The 22,772-nt window shown below is 54.2% G+C and overlaps 1 protein-coding gene across 1 annotated transcript in view; it reads left to right on the top strand.

The window, feature by feature from the left end:
* The first annotated feature begins 1,879 nt into the window (after positions 1-1,879).
* LOC132569080 (mucin-3B-like) overlaps positions 1,880-22,772 on the top strand; it is a 56,815-nt gene continuing 35,922 nt past the window's right edge. The window contains exon 1 of the mRNA XM_060235264.1: positions 1,880-22,709. Coding sequence (XP_060091247.1) covers positions 1,880-22,709 — 20,830 coding nt within the window. The remainder of the gene's footprint in view (positions 22,710-22,772) is intronic.

The following is a 22,772-nucleotide window of genomic DNA, read 5'->3' as shown; positions in this document are numbered from 1 at the left end:
TATCCAAACTACCCCCCACCTGGCCTTTTCTATATATTCTTTATACTCTAACCACCCACAATCAGATAAAAAGAGAGACACAAGATTTAAAATAAAAATAGGCAGCGTATAAGCTTTGTGCTCCCTAAAAGTCTCTTCTATGTAACCTTATATACTAAGGCTGTACTTATATGCCACGTAAAATGAGACCAATGCTTCTTAGATTCTTGATTTGACAGACAAGACAGAGATGGAGATGAAAAACAACAGTTTATTTAACAGAAAATACATAATTTTAAAAAGGAAAAATATGTGTGGATAACAGATATATTAAGCTGACTCTCAAAATAAATAACCCCTGAAAGGAGGGTTATTCCCCTTTCTCTAGACAGAATACCTTAACATGTTTAAGCCTGCTCTTTTCTGACACTGAGCACCTTACCACAAAAACTACACACACCACTTAGGAATAAATAAGAAGCTTAATTGTACCACTAAAATAACATTTCTTCCTAGGGTTGCCAAGTCCAATTCAAGAAATATCTGGGGACTTTGGGGGTGGAGCCAGGAGACATTGGGGTGGAGCCAAGAGCAAGGGTGTGACAAGCATAATTGAACTCCAAGGGAGTGCTGGCCATCACATTTAAAGGGACTGCGCATCTTTTTAAATGCCTTCCTTTCATAGAAAATAATGAAGGATAGGGGCACCTTCTTTTGGGGCTCATAGAATTGGACCCCCTGGTCCAATCTTTTTGAAACCTGGGAGGTATTTTGGGGAGAGGCACTAGATGCTATACTAAAAATTTGGTGCATCTATCTCAAAAAACAGCCCCCCCAGAGCCCCCGATATCAGTGGCTCAATTCCCCATCATTCCCATGGGAATCGTTCATGGTGGTGCATGATGGCTGTGGGGGTGGGGCTTCCCCCGCCGGCCAACTGGCTGGGGGAGGGGGGAAGCCTGTAAAACCAGGGGATCCCCCTCTGGGACCTGGGGATTGGGAAGCCTATTTCTTCCTAAACTGACCAACAAATCCTAAATGAAAAGAAAAACACAACGCTGACTGAACTGGCAGAGCAATGAAATAATTATCCAAAAGTAAAAATGGTTTCATCCTTCTTAAATTGAGATTGCCTAACCTTTCCCATTCAGTAGAGTTCCAAGGCCTCTGACTGGCTGACAAGTGCTTAAATTTGAATGAGGATGCACAAGGATTAATTCAAAGGAGAGGGGGGACTTTTAAGGATCATGGCCAATGTCTCCAGTTTTCACTTCCATTCATTCCGATAGCTAAGTATTTATTCCTCCTCCATTGCTATGCAGAAACTTCTATAAGTATCTCTACCCATTATTTAGGGCCAAGCACCCTAGGCCTAACAACTTCATCAGCCAAACCTTGTGACAGAGGGCAGAAATCTATGTCCTTCACACCGGGTGTCCATTCTACTGAATATAGCGGCACCACTCTACCTCTAGTGGTCCCAGAAAAAGCTGCTACAGGATCACTTTCCACATGGACTTCGAGCAGCACCCAAACTGACAGGAGCCCCTTCAAACTGAAAGACTATACTGAAGAGGAATGTAACCTAGGCCTTGAGAGCTCAGAAGAACATGCCAGTAACTGGACTCAAATTATCAATACTCTGGAAAGACCACATGTGCCCACTTCCACAACCCCAAGGCCTCTGGGGGCAGACAGGACCACAATATCTACTGAGACTAGTCCTCTTCCTGAGACAGAAGCTGCCAGGAGCAGCCACAGGAAATTTGGCACAAGGACTCACCTAGACACCAGTATACAAGACAGACAATCTTTTCCTACCTATTCATCTTTTGCACAATCTGAGAGTAAAAGGCCTACAGGAACACCCGACACAAGTCATTTGTTCAGCACAAGAGAGATGTCTCCAGAAACTTCAACATTTGTCTCCATTTCAAGCCATATCCCCACCGGATCGGCCACCCTCTATAATGACAGAGGCAAAGAAGAACTGGACAACCAGGAGATTTACTTGATGCACAATTACAACACCACAGAGTCCAGCAGCTCTCAAACGCCTCCATCAGATACACTTTCTGCAACAGAGCAGGTATCTATATCCTCCACAACAAGTGACTTCTTCAACACATCAAGCAGGAAAGTTCGCCCTCCAGTGGAATCAGAAACAGTTTCTCTTGGGTTGCTTTTTAAGGGGCTTTTGGGCAGATTCCAGATGGGCAGCAGCCCCTCCAAGACGACTGAATCTTCTGGTGGGCCAAGTACGTCAGGGCTTACAAGCTCCACAGAAGAAGCCACTGTTTTGCGTCAAGCCACCGGTACTCTGCAAAGCCCACATGTGCCCACCTCCACAGCCCCAAGGCCTCTGGAGACAGAGAGCCCAAGATTATCTATTGAGAGTACTCCTCGTCCACAGACAGAAGCCTCAGGGAGCAGTGACAGGACACTTGGCACAAGGACGTCTCTAGCCAGCCAGCCTTGTCTTACCTCCTCATCCTTGGTGCCACCGGAGAGCACAAGTCCTACCACAACACCAAGCACTAACCATCCATCCAGCCCGGGAGAAGTGTCTGCAGAAACCTTGGGAGCTAACATCGAATCAAGCCATTTCCCCACTGTATCAGGCACCCGCTCCGACACCCGTGGCACAGAACCACTGTCCCGGGAGGTTTACTCAACCACCCATCCCACCGATAACGAGTCCAGCAGCTCTCTGCCAGCTTCATTGGCCACCCCTTCAACAACAGGGCAGGCATCTTTGCCCATCAAATCAGGTGTACCCTCAACTAAAGCAGGTAGCACTGCACTTCCTCTCGTGGCATTTGAAACAGCTTCTCCTGGGTCGCTCTCCACAGGGCCTTTGAGCAGCCTTCAGATAGACAGAAGTCCCTCCAAAGCGACCAAGTATTCCGACGGGCTAAGTACACCGGGCCTTGGGAGTTCTGCAGCAGAAGCCACCAGTACTCTGGAAAGCCCACAAGTGCTCACCTCTGCAGTTCCAAGGTCTCTGGAGACACAGAGCCCGAGATCATCTACTGAGAGAACTCCTCTTCCCGAGACGGAAGCCTTAGGGAGCAGCAACAGGATATTTGGCACAAGGATGTCTCTAGCAAGCCAGTCCTCGCCTTCCTCATCTTCCTTGGGTCTATCTGAGAGCATGAGTCCTGCCGCAACACCACGCACTAGCCATTGGTCCAGCCCGGGAGAAGTGTCTGCAGAAACCTTGGGAGCTGACTTCGCGTCAAGCCATTTCCCCACTGGATCGCCCATCCACTCTGACACCGGTGGCACAGAACCACTGTCCCAGGAGGGTTCTTCAACCACCCATCCCACCTACACTGAGTCCAGCAGCTCTCTGCCAGTTTCATCTGTCTCCCCTGTTTCAATAGGGGAGACATTTTTGCCCTTCCCATCTGGTGTCCCCTCAATTAAAACAGGCAGCACAACACCTCGTCCTGTGGCATCCGAAACAGCTTCTCCTGGGCCGCCTTCTATGGAGCCTTTGAGCAGCCTCCAGACGAGCAGCCCCCCCTCCAAAGCGACCGAATCTTCCGGTGGTCCAAGTATGCCTGGGCTTGGGAGCTCTGCAGCAGAAACCACTGGTACTTTGGAAAGTCCAGATGTGTCCACCTCCACAGCCCCAAGGCCTCTGGAGACAGTTAGCCTGAGAACTTCTATTGAGAGTACTTCTCATCCCGAGACGGAAGCCTCAGGGAGCAGCGATGGGACATTTAGCAGAAGAACGTCTCTAGTCAGCCAGCCTTTTCCTTCCTCCTCCTCCTTGGCTCCATCGCAGAGCACGCGTCCTGCTGCAACACCACACACTAGCTATCCTTCCGGCCCACGAGGAGTGTCTGCAGAAATCTTCAAAGCTGAATTCGCGTCAAGCCATTTCCCGACTGGATCGGCCACCCGCTCCGACACCCATGGCACACAACCACTACCCCAGATTGGTTACTTGACCACCAATCCCACCGACACCGAGTCCAGCAGCACTCTGTCACCTTCATCAGCCTCCCCTTCTGCAACAGGGCAGACATCTTTGCCCTTCACATCAGGTATCCCCTCAAGTAAAGCAGGCAGCATCGCACTTCCTCCCGTGGCATCCGAAACAGCTCCCCCTGGGTTGCTTTCCATGGAGACTTTGAGCAGCCTCCATACAGACAGCAGCCCCTCCAAAGTGACCGAGTCTTCTGGTGGGCCAAGTACTCGGGGCCTTGGGAGCACTGCAGCAGAAACCACCAGTACTCTGGAAAGCCTATATGTGCCCACATCCACAGTCCCAAGGCCTCTAGAGACAGAGAGCCCGAGAACATCTACTGAGAGTAATCTTCCCGAAATGGAAGCCTCAGGGAGCAGCAACAGGACAATTGGCACAAGGACATATCTAGCTAGAGAGGCTTCTCCTTCCTCCTCTTCTTTGGCGGCATTGGAGAGCACGAGTCCTGCCGCTACACCACGCACTAGCCATCTGTCCAGCCCGGGTGGAGTTTCTGCAGAAATCTTGGAAGCTGACGTCATGTCAAGCCATTTCCCCACAGGATCAGACACCCGCCCCGACACCCATGGCACAGAACCACTGTCCCGGGTGGGTTCTTCGATAACCCATCCCATCGACACCAGGTCCAGCAGCTCTCTGGCAGTTTCATGGACCTCCCCTTCCGCAACAGGGCAGACATCTTTGCCCTTCACATCAGGTGTCCCCTCAACTAAAGCAGGCAGCACCACACTTCTTCCCTTGGCATCCGAAACAGTTTCCCTTGGGCCGGTTTCCATGGGGCCTTTGAACAGCCTCCAGACAAGCAGAAGCCCCTCCAAAGCAAATGATTCTTCCGGCGGGCCAAGTACGTCTGGCCTTGGAAACTCCTCAGCAGAAGCCACCAGTACTCTGGAAAGCCGACATGTACCCACCTCCACATCCCCAAGGCCCCTGGAGACAGAGAGCCTGAGAACATCTACTGAGAGTAGTCCTCTTCCCGAGATGGAAGCTTCAGGGAGAAGCGATTGGAAAATTGGCTCAAGGACGTCTCTAGCCAACCAGCCTTCACCTTCCTCTTCTTCCTTGGCTCCATCGGAGAGCATGAGTCCTGCCACAACACCACGCACTACCCATCCGTCCAGCCTGGAAGAAGTGTCTGCAGAAAACTGGAGAGCTGAATTTGTGTTAAGCCATTTCCCCACAGGATCGGCCACCCACTCAGACACTGTTGACACAGAACCACTGTTCCGGGAGGGTTCTTCGACCACCCATCACCCCAACACCAAGTCCAGCAGCTCTATGCAAGCTTCATCGTCCTTCCCTTCTGCAACAGGGCAGACATATTTGCGCTTCACATCAGGTGTACCCTCAACTAAAACAAGAAGCACTGCACTTCCTCCCATGGCATCCGAAACAGATTCTCCTGGGATGCTTTCTACGGGGTCTTTGAGTAGCCTCCATACCGGCAGAAGTGCCTCCAAAATGACCAAGACTTCTGTCTGGCCAAGTACACCAGGACTTGGAAGCTCAGCAGCAGAAGCCACCGGTACACTGAATAGTGGTACACCGGTATACTCAAGGCCTCTGGAGACACAGAGCCCGAGATCATTTACTGAGAGTACTACTCTTCCTGAGATGGAAGGCTCAGGGAGCAGTGACAGGGTATTTGGCACAAGGACGTATCTAGCCAGCCAGCCTTCTCCTTCCTCCTCTTCCTTGGCTCCATTGGAGAGCACGAGTCCAGCTGCAACACCACGCACTAGCCATCCGTCCAGCCCAGGAGAAGTTGCTGCAGAAACCTTGGGAGCTGACTTCACGTTAAGACATTTCCCCACCAGATCAGCCACCCACCTCAAAACCCGTGGCACAAAACCACTATTTCGAGAGAGATCTTCGACCACCCATCCCACCGACATTGAGTCCAGCAGCTCTCTGCCAGCTTTAGCGGTCTCCCCTTCTGCAACACGGCAGACATCTTTGCCCTTCACATCAGGTGATCCCTCAACTAAAGCAGGTAGCACCGCACCTCCTCCCATAGCATCCGAAAAAGCTTCTCCTGGGTCGCTTTCTATGGGGCCTTTAAGCAGCCTCCAGACGGAAAGCAGCCCTTCCAAAGTGAATGAGTCTTCCGGTGAGCCAAGTACACCGGGAATTGGGAGCTCCGCAGCAGAAGCCACCGGTATTCTGAAAAGACCAGATATGCCCACCTCCACATCCCCAAGGCCTCTGGAGACAGTTAGTTTGAGAATACCTACTAAGAGTACTCCTCGTCCCAACATGGAAGCCTCAGGGAGAAGTGGCAGGACATTAGGCACAAGGGAGTCTCAAGCTATCCAGCATTCTCCATCCTCCTCTTCCTTGGTGCCATCGGAGAGCACGAGTACTGCTACATCACTACAGACTAGCTATCCTTCCAACCCGAGAGAAGTGTCTGCAGAAACCTTCGGAGTTGACTTCACATCAAGCCATTTCCCTACCAGATTGGCGACACGCTCCGACGCCCGAAGCACACAACCACTGTCCCAAGAGGGTTCCTTGACCACCCATCCTACCGACACCGAGTCTAGAAGCTCTCTACCAGCTTCACCGGTCTCCCCTTTTCCAACAGGGCAGACATCTTTTCCCTTCACATTAGGTGTCCCCTCAACTAAAGCAGGCAGCACCGCAATTCCTCCCATGGCATCCAAAACAGCTTCTTTTGGGTCGCTTTCCACGGCGCCTCTGAGCAGCCTCCACACAGGTATCAGCCCCTCTACAGCAACCAAATATTCTGGTGGGCCAAGTACGCCGGGCCTTTGGAGCTCCGCAGCACAAGCTGCCAATACACTTAATATTCCACATGTGCCCACTACTAAAGCCTCAAGGCCTCTGGAGACACAGAGCCCAAGATCATTTATTGAGAGTACTCCTGGTCCCGATACGGAAGCCTCAGGGAGCAGTGACAGGACATTTGGCACAAGGACATTTCTAGTCCGCCAGACTTCACCTTCCTCCTCTTCCTTGGCGGGATCAAAGAGCACGAGTCTTGCCCCAAGAGCAGGCACTAGCCATCTATCCAGCCTAGGAGAAGTGTCTGCAGAAACCTTGGGACCTTACTTCGCATCAAGCCATTTCCCCACCGGATTGCCCACCAGCTCTGACACCGGTGGCACGCAACCAGTGTCCTGGGAGGGGGGTACTTTGACCACTCATCCCGTTGAAACAGAGTCCAGCAGCTCTCTGCCAGTTTCATCGGCCACCCTTTCTACGTCCCTTTCTAGGTCCCTTTCTACGGGTCCTTTGAGCAGCCTCCAGATGGGCAGCAGCCCCTCCAATGCTACTGAGTCCTCCGGCGTGCCAAATACGTCAGAACTTGGAAGCTCCGCAGCAGAATCCACCGGTACTCGGAAAAGTCCATATGTGCCCACCTCCACAGCTCCAACACCTCTGGAGACAGTGAGCCCGAGAAAATCTACTGAGAGCACTCCTCGTCCCAAGACGGAAAGCTCAGGGAGCAGTGACAGGACACTTGGCACAAAGACGTATCTTGCCAGCCAGTCTTCTCCTTCCTCCTCTTCCTTCGCGGGATCGAAGAGCACGCGTCCTACCGCAATACAACGCACTACCCATCCGTCAAGCCTGGGAGAGGTGTCTGCAGAATCCTTGGGAGCAGACATTGCATCAAGCCATTTCCCCACCAGATTGCCCACCAGCTCCCACACCCGTAGCACTCAACCAGTGTCCTGGGAGAGGACTTTGACCACTCATCCTGTTGAAACCGAGTCCAGCAGCTCTATGCCAGTTTCATCGGCCTCCCCTTTTGCAACAGGACAGGCATCTTTGCCCTTCACATCAGGTGTTCCCTCAACTAAAGCTGGTAGCACCGCACTTCCTCCCGTGACAACGGAAACAGCTTTTCCTGGGTCCCTTTCTATGGGGCCTTTGAGCAGCCTCCAGACGGGCATAATCCCCTCCAAAGCGACCGAGTCCTTGGGCGGGCCAAGTACACGGAGACTTGAAAGCTTAGAAGCAGAATCCACCGGTATTCTGAAAAGTCCAGATGTGCCCACCTCCACAGCTCAAAGGCTTCTGGAGACAGTGAGCCCGAGAAAATCTACTGAGAGCACTCCTCGTCTCGAGACCGAAGACTCAGGGAGCAGCGACAGGACATCTGGCACAAGGACGTTTCTAGTCAGCCAGCCTTCTCCTTCCTCCTCTTCCTTGGCGGGATCGAAGAGCACAAGTCTTGCCGCAACAGCAGGTACTAGCCATGTATCCAGCCTAGGAGAAGTGTCTGCAGAAACCTTGGGAGATGACTTCGCATCAAGCCATTTCGCCACAGGATTGCCCACCAGCTCCGACACCCGTAGAACGCAACCAGTGTCCTGGGAGGGTACTTTGACCACCCATCCCATTGAAGCCAAGTTCAGCAGCTCTTTGCCAGATTCATCGGCCTCTCCTTCTGCAACAGGGCTGACATCTTTGCCATTCACATCAGGTGTTCCCTCAACTAAAGCAGGTAGCACCGCATTTCCTCCCGTCGCATCCAAAACAGCTTTTCCTGGGTCCCTTTCTACGGGGCCTTTGAGCAGCCTACAGACGGGCAGCAGCCCTTCCAAAGCGAACGAATCTGCCGGCAAGCCATGTACACCGGGACTTGGAAGTTCTGCAGTAGAATCCACTGGTACTCTGAAAAGTCCAGATGTTCCTACCTCCACAGGTGTAAGGTATATGGAGACAGAGAGCCCGAGATCATCTACTGAGAGTACTCCTCGTCCCGAGACGGAAGACTCAGGGAGCAGCGACAGGACATTTGGCACAAGGACGTCTGTAGCTAACCAGCCTTCTCCATCCTCCACTTCCGTGGTGCCATCGTTGGGCACGAGTACTGTTGCAACACTACGCACTAGTTATCCTTCCAGCCCGAAAGAAGTGTCTACAGAAACCTTCGGAGTTGACTTCGCGTCAAGCCATTTCCCTACCAGATCGGCCACCCGCTCCGACACCCGTGGCACACAACCACTGTCCCAGGAGCGTTCCTCGACCACCCATCCCACCGACACCGAGTCCAGCAGCTCTCAACCAGCTTCATCGGTGTCCCCTTCTGCAACAGGGCAGACACCAGGTGTGCCCTCAACTAAAGCATGCAGCACCGCACTTCCTCCCGTGGCATCCAAAACAGCTTCTTTTGGGTCGCTTTCCACGGGGCCTCTGAGCAGCCTCCACACAGGTATGAGCCCCTCCAACGCTACTGAGTCCTCCAGCGTGCCAAGTACGTCGGAACTTGGAAGCCCCGCAGCAGAATCCACCGGTACTCTGAAAAGTCCATATGTGCCCACCTCCACAGCTCCAACACCTCTGGAGACAGTGAGCCCGAGAAAATCTACTGAGAGCACTCCTCGTCCCGAGACGGAAAGCTCAGGGAGCAGTGACAGGACATTTGGCACAAGGACGTATCTTGCCAGCCAGTCTTCTCCTTCCTCCTCTTCCTTCGCGGGATCGAATAGCACGCGTCCTTCCGCAATACAACGCACTACCCATCCGCCAAGCCTGGGAGAGGTGTCTGCAGAATCCCTGGGAGCAGACATTGCATCAAGCCATTTTCCCACGGAATTGCCCACCAGCTCCCACACCCGTAGCACTCAACCAGTGTCCTTGGAGGGTACTTTGACCACTCATCCCGTTGAAAAAGAGTCCAGAAGCTCTGTGCCAGTTTCATCGGCCTCCCCTTCTGCAACAGGGCAGACATCTTTGCCCTTCACATCAGGTGTTCCCTCAACTAAAGCTGGTAGCACCGCACTTCCTCCCGTGACATCCGAAACAGCTTTTCCTGGGTCCCTTTCTAGGGGGCCTTGGAGCAGCCTCCAGACGGTCAGAATCCCCTCCAAAGCGACTGAGTCCTTGGGCGGGCAAAGTACACCGAGACTTGAAAGCTTGGCAGCAGAATCCACCGGTATTCTGAAAAGTCCAGATGTGCCCACCTCCACAGCTCCAAAGCCTCTGGAGACAGTGAGCCCGAGAAAATCTACTGAGAGCACTCCTCGTCCCGAGACGGAAAGCTCAGGGAGCAGTGACAGGACATTTAGCACAAGGACGTATCTTGCCAGCCAGTCTTCTCCTTCCTCCTCTTCCTTCGCGGGATCGAAGAGCACGCGTCCTTCCGCAATACAACGCACTACCCATCCGTCAAGCCTGGGAGAGGTGTCTACAGAACCCTTGGGAGCAGACATTGCATCAAGCCATTTCCCCACGGAATTGCTCACCAGCTCCCACACCCGTAGCACTCAACCAATGTCCTGGGAGGGGGGTACTTTGACCACTCATCCCGTTGAAACAGAGTCCAGCAGCTCTCTGCCAGTTTCATCGGCCACCCTTTCTACGTCCCTTTCTAGGTCCCTTTCTACGGGTCCTTTGAGCAGCCTCCAGATGGGCAGCAGCCCCTCCAATGCTACTGAGTCCTCCGGCGTGCCAAATACGTCAGAACTTGGAAGCTCCGCAGCAGAATCCACCGGTACTCTGAAAAGTCCAGATGTGCCCACCTCCACATCTCCAAGACCTCTGGAGACAGTGAGCCCGAGAAAATCTACTGAGAGCACTCCTCGTCCTGAAACGGAAAGCTCAGGGAGCAGTGATAGGACATCTGGCACAAGGACGTATCTTGCCAGCCAGTCATCTCCTTCCTCCTCTTCCTTCGCGAGATCAAAGAGCACGCGTCCGACCGCAATACAACGCACTACCCATCCGTCAAGCTTGGGAGAGGTGACTGCAGAATCCCTGGGAGCAGACATTGCATCAAGCCATTTCCCCACGGAATTGCCCACCAGCTCCCACACCCGTAGCACTCAACCAGTGTCCTGGGAGGGTACTTTGACCACTCATCCCGTTGAAACTGAGTCCAGCAGCTCTCTGCCAGTTTCATCGGCCTCCCCTTTTGCAACAGGGCAGACATCTTTGCCCTTCACATCAGGTGTTCCCTCAACTAAAGCTGGTAGCACTGCACTTCCTCCCGTGACATCGGAAACAGCTTTTCCTGGGTCCCTTTCTATGGGGCCTTTGAGCAGCCTCCAGACGGTCAGAATCCCCTCCAAACCAACTGAGTACTTGGACAGGCCAAGTACACCGACACTTGAAAGCTTAGCAGCAGAATCCACGGGTATTCTGAAAAGTCCAGATGTGCCCACCTCCACAGCTCCAAGGCCTCTGGAGACAGTGAGCCCGAGAAAATCTACTGAGAGCACTCCTCGTCTCGAGACCGAAGACTCAGGGAGCAGCGACAGGACATTTGGCACAAGGACGTTTCTAGTCAGCCAGCCTTCTCCTTCCTCCTCTTCCTTGGCGGGATCGACGAGCACGAGTCTTGGCGCAACAGCAGGGACTAGCCAATTGTCCAGCCTAGGAGACGTGTCTACTGAAACCTTGGGAGATGACTTCGCGTCAAGCCATTTCGCCACCGTATTGCCCACCAGCTCCGACAGCCATAGAACGCAACCAGTGTCCTGGGAGGGTACTTTAACCACCCATCCCATTGAAGCCGAGTCCAGCAGCTCTTTGCCAGCTGCATCGGCCTCTCCTTCTGCAACAGGGCAGACATCTTTGCCATTCGCATCAGGTGTTCCCTCAACTAAAGCAGGTAGCACCGCATTTCCTCCCGTCGCATCCAAAACAGCTTCTCCTGGGTTCCTTTCTACGGGGCCTTTGACCAGCCTCCAGACGGGCAGCAGCCCCTCCAAAGCGAACAAATCTTCCGGAAAGCCACGTACACCGGGACTTGGAAGTTCTGCAGCAGAATCCACTGGTACTCTGAAAAGTCCAGATGTTCCTACCTCCACAGGTGTAAGGTATATGGAGACAGAGAGCCCGAGATCATCTACTGAGAGTACTCCTCGTCCCGAGACGGAAGACTCAGGGAGCAGCGACAAGGCATTTGGCACAAGGACGTCTGTAGCTAACCAGCCTTCTCCATCCTCCACTTCCGTGGTGCCATCGTTGGGCACGAGTACTGTTGCAACACTACGCACTAGTTATCCTTCTGGCCCGAAAGAAGTGTCTACAGAAACCTTCGGAGTTGACTTCGCGTCAAGCCATTTCCCTACCAGATCGGCCACCCGCTCTGACACCCGTGGCACACAACCACTGTCCCAGGAGCGTTCCTCGACCACCTATCCCACCAACACCGAGTCCAGCAGCTCCCTACCAGCTTCATCGGTGTCCCCTTCTGCAAAAGGGCAGACACCAGGTGTGCCCTCAACTAAAGCAGGCAGCACCGCACTTCCTCCCGTGGCATCCAAAACAGCTTCTTTTGGGTCGCTTTCCACGGTGCCTCTGAGCAGCCTCCACACAGGTATGAGCCCCTCCAACGCTACTGAGTCCTCCGACGTTCCAAGTACGTCGGAACTTGGAAGCTCCGCAGCAGAATCAACCAGTACTCTGAAAAGTCCAGATGTGCCCACCTCCACATCTCCGAGACCTCTGGAGACAGTGAGCCCGAGAAAATCTACTGAGAGCACTCCTCGTCCTGAAACGGAACGCTCAGGGAGCAATGACAGGACATCTGGCACAAGGACGTATCTTGCCAGCCAGTCTTCTCCTTCCTCCTCTTCCTTCGCGAGATTGAAGAGCACGCGTCCGACCGCAATACAACGCACTACCCATCCGTCAAGCTTGGGAGAGGTGACTGCAGAATCCCTGGGAGCAGACATTGCATCAAGCCATTTCCCCACGGAATTGCCCACCAGCTCCCACACCCGTAGCACTCAACCAGTGTCCTGGGAGGGTACTTTGACCACTCATCCCGTTGAAACCGAGTCCAGCAGCTCTCTGCCAGTTTCATCGGCCTCCCCTTTTGCAACAGGGCAGACATCTTTGCCCTTCACATCAGGTGTTCCCTCAACTAAAGCTGGTAGCACTGCACTTCCTCCCGTGACATCGGAAACAGCTTTTCCTGGGTCCCTTTCTATGGGGCCTTTGAGCAGCCTCCAGACGGTCAGAATCCCCTCCAAAGCAACTGAGTACTTGGACAGGCCAAGTACACTGAGACTTGAAAGCTTAGCAGCAGAATCCACCGGTATTCTGAAAAGTCCAGATGTGCCCACCTCCACAGCTCCAAGGCCTCCGGAGACAGTGAGCCCGAGAAAATCTACTGAGAGCACTCCTCGTCTCGAGACCGAAGACTCAGGGAGCAGCGACAGGACATTTGGCACAAGGACGTTTCTAGTCAGCCAGCCTTCTCCTTCCTCCTCTTCCTTTGTGGGATCGACGAGCACGAGTCTTGGCGCAACAGCAGGCACTAGCCATTTGTCCAGCCTAGGAGAAGTGTCTGCAGAAACCTTGGGAGATGACTTCGCGTCAAGCCATTTCGCCACCGTATTGCCCACCAGCTCCGAGAGCCATAGAACGCAACCAGTGTCCTGGGAGGGTACTTTGACCACCCATCCCATTGAAGCCGAGTCCAGCAGCTCTTTGCCAGCTGCATCGGCCTCTCCTTCTGCAACAGGGCTGACATCTTTGCCATTCGCAACAGGTGTTCCCTCAACTAAAGCAGGTAGCACCGCATTTCCTCCCGTCACATCCAAAACAGCTTCTCCTGGGTCCCTTTCTACGGGGCCTTTGACCAGCCTCCAGATGGGCAGCAGCCCCTCCAAAGGGAACGAATCTTCCGGCAAGTCACGTACACCGGGACTTGGAAGTTCTGCAGCAGAATCCACTGGTACTCTGAAAAGTCCAGATGTTCCTACCTCCACAGGTGTAAGGTATATGGAGACAGAGAGTCCGAGATCATATACTGAGAGTACTCCTCGTCCCGAGATGGAAGACTCAAGGAGCAGTGACAGGACATTTGGCACAAGGACGTCTGTAGCTAACCAGCCTTCTCCATCCTCCACTTCTGTGGTGCCATCGTTGGGCACGAGTACTGTTGCAACACTACGCACTAGTTATCTTTCCAGCCCGAAAGAAGTGTCTACAGAAACCTTCGGAGTTGACTTCGCGTCAAGCCATTTCCCTACCAGATCGGCCACCCGCTCCGACACCCGTGGCACACAACCACTGTCCCAGGAGCGTTCCTCGACCACCCATCCCACCGACACCGAGTCCAGCAGCTCTCAACCAGCTTCATCGGTCTCCCCTTCTGCAACAGGGCAGACACCAGGTGTGCCCTCAACTAAAGCATTCAGCACCGCACTTCCTCCCGTGGCATCCAAAACAGCTTCTTTTGGGTCACTTTCCACGGGGCCTTTGAGCAGCCTCCAAAGAGGTATAAACCCCTCCAACGCTACTGAGTCCTCCGGCATGCCAAGTACGTCGGAACTTGGAAGCTCCGCAGCAGAATCAACCGGTACTCTGAAAAGTCCAGATGTGCCCACCTCCACAGCTCCAACACCTCTGGAGACAGTGAGCCCGAGAAAATCTACTGAGAGCACTCCTCGTCCCGAAACGGAAAGCTCAGGGAGCAATGACAGGACATCTGGCACAAGGACGTATCTTGCCAACCAGTCTTCTCCTTCCTCCTCTTCCTTCGCGAGATGGAAGAGCACGCGTCCGACCGCAATAAAACGCACTACCCATCCGTCAAGTTTGGGAGAGGTGTCTGCAGAATCCCTGGGAGCAGACATTGCATCAAGCCATTTCCCCACGGAATTGCCCACCAGCTCCCACACCCATAGCACTCAACCAGTGTCCTGGGAGGGTACTTTGACCACTCATCCCGTTGAAACCGAGTCCAGCAGCTCTCTGCCAGTTTCATCGGCCTCCCCTTTTGAAACAGGGCAGACATCTTTGCCCTTCACATCAGGTGTTCCCTCAACTAAAGCTGGTAGCACCGCACTTCCTCCCGTGACATCGGAAACAGCTTTTCCTGGGTCCCTTTCTATGGGGCCTTGGAGCAGCCTCCAGACGGTCAGAATCCCCTCCAAAGCGACTGAGTACTTGGACGGGCCAAGTACACCGAGACTTGAAAGCTTAGCAGCAGAATCCACCGGTATTCTGAAAAGTCCAGATGTGCCCACCTCCACAGCTCCAAGGCCTCTGGAGACAGTGAGCCCGAGAAAATCTACTGAGAGCACTCCTCGTCTCGAGACCGAAGACTCAGGGAGCAGCGACAGGACATTTGGCACAAGGACGTTTCTAGTCAGCCAGCCTTCTCCTTCCTCCTCTTCCTTGGCGGGATCGAAGAGCACGAGTCTTGCTGCAACAGCAAGCACTAGCCATTTGTCCAGCCTAGGAGAAGTGTCTGCAGAAACTTTGGGAGATGACTTCGCGTCAAGCCATTTCACCACCGGATTGCCCACCAGCTCCGACACCCGTAGAACGCAACCAGTGTCCTGGGAGGGTACTTTGACCACTCATCCCATTGAAGCCGAGTCCAGCAGCTCTCTACCAGTTTCAAGGGCCACCCCTTCTGCAACAGGGCAGACATCTTTGCCCTTCACATCAGGTGTGCCCTCAACTAAAGCAGGTAGCACCGCACTTCCTTCCGTGGCATCCGAAACAGCATCTCCTGGGTCCCTTTCTACGGGACCTTTGAGCAGCCTCCAGACGGGCAGCAGCCCCTCCAACGCTACTGAGTCCTCCGGCGTGCCAAGTACGTCGGAACTTGGAAGCTCCGCAGCAGAATCCACCGGTACTCTGAAAAGTCCAGATGTGCCCACCTCCACATCTCCAAGACCTCTGGAAACAGTGAGCCTGAGAAAATCTACTGAGAGCACTCCTCGTCTCGAGACCGAAGACTCAGGGAGCAGCGACAGGACATCTGGCACAAGGACGTATCTTGCCAGCCAGTCATCTCCTTCCTCCTCTTCCTTCGCGAGATCGAAGAGCACGCATCCGACCGCAATACAACGCACTACCCATCCGTCAAGTTTGGGAGAGGTGACTGCAGAATCCCTGGGAGCAGACATTGCATCAAGCCATTTCCCCACGGAATTGCCCACCAGCTCCCACACCCGTAGCACTCAACCAGTGTCCTGGGAGGGTACTTTGACCACTCATCCCGTTGAAACCGAGTCCAGCAGCTCTCTGCCAGTTTCATCGGCCTCCTTTTCTACAACAGGGCAGACATCTTTGCCCTTCACATCAGGTGTTCCCTCAACTAAAGCTGGTAGCACCGCACTTCCTCCCGTGACATCCGAAACAGCTTTTCCTGGGTCCCTTTCTATGGGGCCTTGGAGCAGCCTCCAGACGGTCAGAATCCCCTCCAAAGCGACTGAGTACTTGGACGGGCCAAGTACACGGAGACTTGAAAGCTTAGCAGCAGAATCCACCGGTATTCTGAAAAGTCCAGATGTGCCCACCTCCACAGCTCCAAGGCCTCTGGAGACAGTGAGCCCGAGAAAATCTACTGAGAGCACTCCTCGTCTCGAGACCGAAGACTCAGGGAGCAGCGACAGGACATTTGGCACAAGGACGTTTCTAGTCAGCCAGCCTTCTCCTTCCTCCTCTTCCTTGGCGGGATTGAAGAGCACGAGTCTTGCTGCAACAGCAGGCACTAGCCATTTGTCCAGCCTAGGAGAAGTGTCTGCAGAAACTTTGGGAGATGACTTCGCGTCAAGCCATTTCGCCACCGGATTGCCCACCAGCTCCGACACCCGTAGAACGCAACCAGTGTCCTGGGAGGGTACTTTGACCACTCATCCCATTGAAGCCGAGTCCAGCAGCTCTCTACCAGTTTCAAGGGCCACCCCTTCTGCAACAGGGCAGACATCTTTGCCCTTCACATCAGGTGTTCCCTCAACTAAAGCAGGTAGCACCGCACTTCCTTCCGTGGCATCCGAAACAGCATCTCCTGGGTCCCTTTCTACGGGACCTTTGAGCAGCCTCCAGACGGGCAGCAGCCCCTCCAACGCTACTGAGTCCTCCGGCGTGCCAAGTACGTCGGAACTTGGAAGCTCCGCAGCAGAATCCACCGGTACTCTGAAAAGTCCAGATGTGCCCACCTCCACATCTCCAAGACCTCTGGAGACAGTGAGCCCGAGAAAATCTACTGAGAGCACTCCTCGTCTCGAGACCGAAGACTCAGGGAGCAGCGACAGGACATCTGGCACAAGGACGTATCTTGCCAGCCAGTCATCTCCTTCCTCCTCTTCCTTCGCGAGATCGAAGAGCACGCATCCGACCGCAATACAACGCACTACCCATCCGTCAAGTTTGGGAGAGGTGACTTTGCCCTTCACATCAGGTGTTCCCTCAACTAAAGCTGGTAGCACTGCACTTCCTCCCGTGACATCGGAAACAGCTTTTCCTGGGTCCCTTTCTATGGGGCCTTTGAGCAGCCTCCAGACGGTCAGAATCCCCTCCAAAGCAACTGAGTACTTGGACAGGCCAAGTACACCGAGACTTGAAAGCTTAGCAGCAGAATCCACCGGTATTCTGAAAAGTCCAGATGTGCCCACCTCCACAGCTCCAAGGCCTCTGGAGACAGTGAGCCCGAGAAAATCTACTGAGAGCACTCCTCGTCTCGAGACCGAAGACTCAGGGAGCAGCGACAGGACATTTGGCACAAGGACGTTTCTAGTCAGCCAGCCTTCTCCTTCCTCCTCTTCCTTGGCGGGATCGACGAGCACGAGTATTGGCGCAACAGCAGGCACTAGCCATTTGTCCAGCCTAGGAGAAGTGTCTACTGAAACCTTGGGAGATGACTTCGCGTCAAGCCATTTCGCCACCGGATTGCCCACCAGCTCCGACACCCGTAGAACGCAACCAGTGTCCTGGGAGGGTACTTTGACCACTCATCCCATTGAAGCCGAGTCCAGCAGCTCTCTACCAGCTGCATCGGCCTCTCCTTCTGCAACAGGGCTGACATCTTTGCCATCCGTGGCATCTGAAACAGCTTCTCCTGGGTCCCTTTCTACGGGGCCTTTGACCAGCCTCCAGACGGGCAGCAGCCCCTCCAAAGGGAACGAATCTTCCGGCAAGCCACGTACACCGGGACTTGGAAGTTCTGCAGCAGAATCCACTGGTACTCTGAAAAGTCCAGATGTTCCTACCTCCACAGGTGTAAGGTATATGGAGACAGAGAGTCCGAGATCATATACTGAGAGTACTCCTCGTCCCGAGATGGAAGACTCAAGGAGCAGTGACAGGACATTTGGCACAAAGACGTCTGTAGCTAACCAGCCTTCTCCATTCTCCACTTCTGTGGTGCCATCGTTGGGCACGAGTACTGTTGCAACACTACGCACTAGTTATCCTTCCAGCCCGAAAGAAGTGTCTGCAGAAACCTTCGGAGTTGACTTCGCGTCAAGCCATTTCCCTACCAGATCGGCCACCCGCTCCGACACCCGTGGCACACAACCACTGTCCCAGGAGCGTTCCTCGACCACCCATCCCACCGACACCGAGTCCAGCAGCTCTCAACCAGCTTCATCGGTCTCCCCTCCTGCAACAGGGCAGACACCAGGTGTGCCCTCAACTAAAGCATTCAGCACCGCACTTCCTCCCGTGGCATCCAAAACAGCTTCTTTTGGGTCACTTTCCACGGGGCCTTTGAGCAGCCTCCACACAGGTATAAACCCCTCCAACGCTACTGAGTCCTCCGGCGTGCCAAGTACGTCGGAACTTGGAAGCTCCGCAGCAGAATCAACCGGTACTCTGAAAAGTCCAGATGTGCCCACCTCCACAGCTCCAACACCTCTGGAGACAGTGAGCCCGAGAAAATCTACTGAGAGCACTCCTCGTCCCGAAACGGAAAGCTCAGGGAGCAATGACAGGACATCTGGTACAAGGACGTATCTTGCCAGCCAGTCTTCTCCTTCCTCCTCTTCCTTCGCGAGATCGAAGAGCACGCGTCTGACCGCAATACAACGCACTACCCATCCGTCAAGTTTGGGAGAGGTGTCTGCAGAATCCCTGGGAGCAGACATTGCATCAAGCCATTTCCCCACGGAATTGCCCACCAGCTCCCACACCCGTAGCACTCAACCAGTGTCCTGGGAGGGTACTTTGACCACTCATCCCGTTGAAACCGAGTCCAGCAGCTCTCTGCCAGTTTCATCGGCCTCCCCTTTTGCAACAGGGCAGACATCTTTGCCCTTCACATCAGGTGTTCCCTCAACTAAAGCTGGTAGCACCGCACTTCCTCCCGTGACATCCGAAACAGCTTTTCCTGGGTCCCTTTCTATGGGGCCTTGGAGCAGCCTCCAGACGGTCAGAATCCCCTCCAAAGCGACTGAGTACTTGGACGGGCCAAGTACACCGAGACTTGAAAGCTTAGCAGCAGAATCCACCGGTATTCTGAAAAGTCCAGATGTGCCCACCTCCACAGCTCCAAGGCCTCTGGAGACAGTGAGCCCGAGAAAATCTACTGAGAGCACTCCTCGTCTCGAGACCGAAGACTCAGGGAGCAGCGACAGGACATTTGGCACAAGGACGTTTCTAGTCAGCCAGCCTTCTCCTTCCTCCTCTTCCTTGGCGGGATCGAAGAGCACGAGTCTTGCTGCAACAGCAGGCACTAGCCATTTGTCCAGCCTAGGAGAAGTGTCTGCAGAAACTTTGGGAGATGACTTCGCGTCAAGCCATTTCGCCACCGGATTGCCCACCAGCTCTGACACCCGTAGAACGCAACCAGTGTCCTGGGAGGGTACTTTGACCACTCATCCCATTGAAGCCGAGTCCAGCAGCTCTCTACCAGTTTCAAGGGCCACCCCTTCTGCAACAGGGCAGACATCTTTGCCCTTCACATCAGGTGTTCCCTCAACTAAAGCAGGTAGCACCGCACTTCCTTCCGTGGCATCCGAAACAGCATCTCCTGGGTCCCTTTCTACGGGACCTTTGAGCAGCCTCCAGACGGGCAGCAGCCCCTCCAACGCTACTGAGTCCTCCGGCGTGCCAAGTACGTCGGAACTTGGAAGCTCCGCAGCAGAATCCACCGGTACTCTGAAAAGTCCAGATGTGCCCACCTCCACATCTCCAAGACCTCTGGAGACAGTGAGCCCGAGAAAATCTACTGAGAGCACTCCTCGTCTCGAGACCGAAGACTCAGGGAGCAGCGACAGGACATCTGGCACAAGGACGTATCTTGCCAGCCAGTCATCTCCTTCCTCCTCTTCCTTCACGAGATCGAAGAGCACGCATCCGACCGCAATACAACGCACTACCCATCCGTCAAGTTTGGGAGAGGTGACTGCAGAATCCCTGGGAGCAGACATTGCATCAAGCCATTTCCCCACGGAATTGCCCACCAGCTCCCACACCCGTAGCACTCAACCAGTGTCCTGGGAGGGTACTTTGACCACTCATCCCGTTGAAACCGAGTCCAGCAGCTCTCTGCCAGTTTCATCGGCCTCCTTTTCTACAACAGGGAAGACATCTTTGCCCTTCACATCAGGTGTTCCCTCAACTAAAGCTGGTAGCACCGCACTTCCTCCCGTGACATCCGAAACAGCTTTTCCTGGGTCCCTTTCTATGGGGCCTTGGAGCAGCCTCCAGACGGTCAGAATCCCCTCCAAAGCGACTGAGTACTTGGACGGGCCAAGTACACCGAGACTTGAAAGCTTAGCAGCAGAATCCACCGGTATTCTGAAAAGTCCAGATGTGCCCACCTCCACAGCTCCAAGGCCTCTGGAGACAGTGAGCCCGAGAAAGTCTACTGAGAGCACTCCTCGTCTCGAGACCGAAGACTCAGGGAGCAGCGACAGGACATTTGGCACAAGGACGTTTCTAGTCAGCCAGCCTTCTCCTTCCTCCTCTTGCTTGGCGGGATCGACGAGCACGAGTCTTGGCGCAACAGCAGGCACTAGCCATTTGTCCAGCCTAGGAGAAGTGTCTGCAGAAACCTTGGGAGATGACTTCGCGTCAAGCCATTTCGCCACCGGATTGCCCACCAGCTCCGACACCCGTAGAACGCAACCAGTGTCCTGGGAGGGTACTTTGACCACCCATCCCATTGAAGCCGAGTCCAGCAGCTCTCTACCAGTTTCAACAGCCACCCCTTCTGCAACAGGGCAGACATCTTTGCCCTTCACATCAGGTGTTCCCTCAACTAAAGCAGGTAGCACCGCACTTCCTTCCGTGGCATCCGAAACAGCATCTCCTGGGTCCCTTTCTACGGGACCTTTGAGCAGCCTCCAGACGGGCAGCAGCCCCTCCAACGCTACTGAGTCCTCCGGCGTGCCAAGTACGTCGGAACTTGGAAGCTCCGCAGCAGAATCCACCGGTACTCTGAAAAGTCCAGATGTGCCCACCTCCACAAGACCTCTGGAGACAGTGAGCCCGAGAAAATCTACTGAGAGCACTCCTCGTCTCGAGACCGAAGACTCAGGGAGCAGCGACAGGACATCTGGCACAAGGACGTATCTTGCCAGCCAGTCATCTCCTTCCTCCTCTTCCTTCACGAGATCGAAGAGCACGCATCCGACCGCAATACAACGCACTACCCATCCGTCAAGTTTGGGAGAGGTGACTGCAGAATCCCTGGGAGCAGACATTGCATCAAGCCATTTCCCCACGGAATTGCCCACCAGCTCCCACACCCGTAGCACTCAACCAGTGTCCTGGGAGGGTACTTTGACCACTCATCCCGTTGAAACCGAGTCCAGCAGCTCTCTGCCAGTTTCATCGGCCTCCTTTTCTACAACAGGGCAGACATCTTTGCCCTTCACATCAGGTGTTCCCTCAACTAAAGCTGGTAGCACCGCACTTCCTCCCGTGACATCCGAAACAGCTTTTCCTGGGTCCCTTTCTATGGGGCCTTGGAGCAGCCTCCAGACGGTCAGAATCCCCTCCAAAGCGACTGAGTACTTGGACGGGCCAAGTACACCGAGACTTGAAAGCTTAGCAGCAGAATCCACCGGTATTCTGAAAAGTCCAGATGTGCCCACCTCCACAGCTCCAAGGCCTCTGGAGACAGTGAGCCCGAGAAAATCTACTGAGAGCACTCCTCGTCTCGAGACCGAAGACTCAGGGAGCAGCGACAGGACATTTGGCACAAGGACGTTTCTAGTCAGCCAGCCTTCTCCTTCCTCCTCTTCCTTGGCGGGATCGACGAGCACGAGTCTTGGCGCAACAGCAGGCACTAGCCATTTGTCCAGCCTAGGAGAAGTGTCTGCAGAAACCTTGGGAGATGACTTCGCGTCAAGCCATTTCGCCACCGGATTGCCCACCAGCTCCGACACCCGTAGAACGCAACCAGTGTCCTGGGAGGGTACTTTGACCACCCATCCCATTGAAGCCGAATCCAGCAGCTCTCTACCAGTTTCAACGGCCACCCCTTCTGCAACAGGGCAGACATCTTTGCCCTTCACATCAGGTGTTCCCTCAACTAAAGCAGGTAGCACCGCACTTCCTTCCGTGGCATCCGAAACAGCATCTCCTGGGTCCCTTTCTACGGGTCCTTTGAGCAGCCTCCAGACGGGCAGCAGCCCCTCCAACGCTACTGAGTCCTCCGGCGTGCCAAGTACGTCGGAACTTGGAAGCTCCGCAGCAGAATCCACCGGTACTCTGAAAAGTCCAGATGTGCCCACCTCCACATCTCCAAGACCTCTGGAGACAGTGAGCCCGAGAAAATCTTCTGAGAGCACTCCTCGTCCCGAAACGGAAAGCTCAGGGAGCAGTGACAGGACATCTGGCACAAGGACGTATCTTGACAGCCAGTCATCTCCTTCCTCCTCTTCCTTCGCGAGATCGAAGAGCACGTGTCCGACCGCAATACAACGCACTACCCATCCGTCAAGCTTGGGAGAGGTGACTGCAGAATCCCTGGGAGCAGACATTGCATCAAGCCATTTCCCCACGGAATTGCCCACCAGCTCCCACACCCGTAGCACTCAACCAGTGTCCTGGGAGGGTACTTTGACCACTCATCCCGTTGAAACCGAGTCCAGCAGCTCTCTGCCAGTTTCATCGGCCT

The sequence above is a fragment of the Heteronotia binoei genome, chromosome 3, assembly GCF_032191835.1.
Source record: "Heteronotia binoei isolate CCM8104 ecotype False Entrance Well chromosome 3, APGP_CSIRO_Hbin_v1, whole genome shotgun sequence".
In the NCBI taxonomy this organism is placed as follows: Eukaryota; Metazoa; Chordata; class Lepidosauria; order Squamata; family Gekkonidae; genus Heteronotia; species Heteronotia binoei.
The sequence above is the reverse complement of the archived record's forward strand: the minus strand, read 5'-3'. Positions and strand labels throughout refer to the sequence as shown.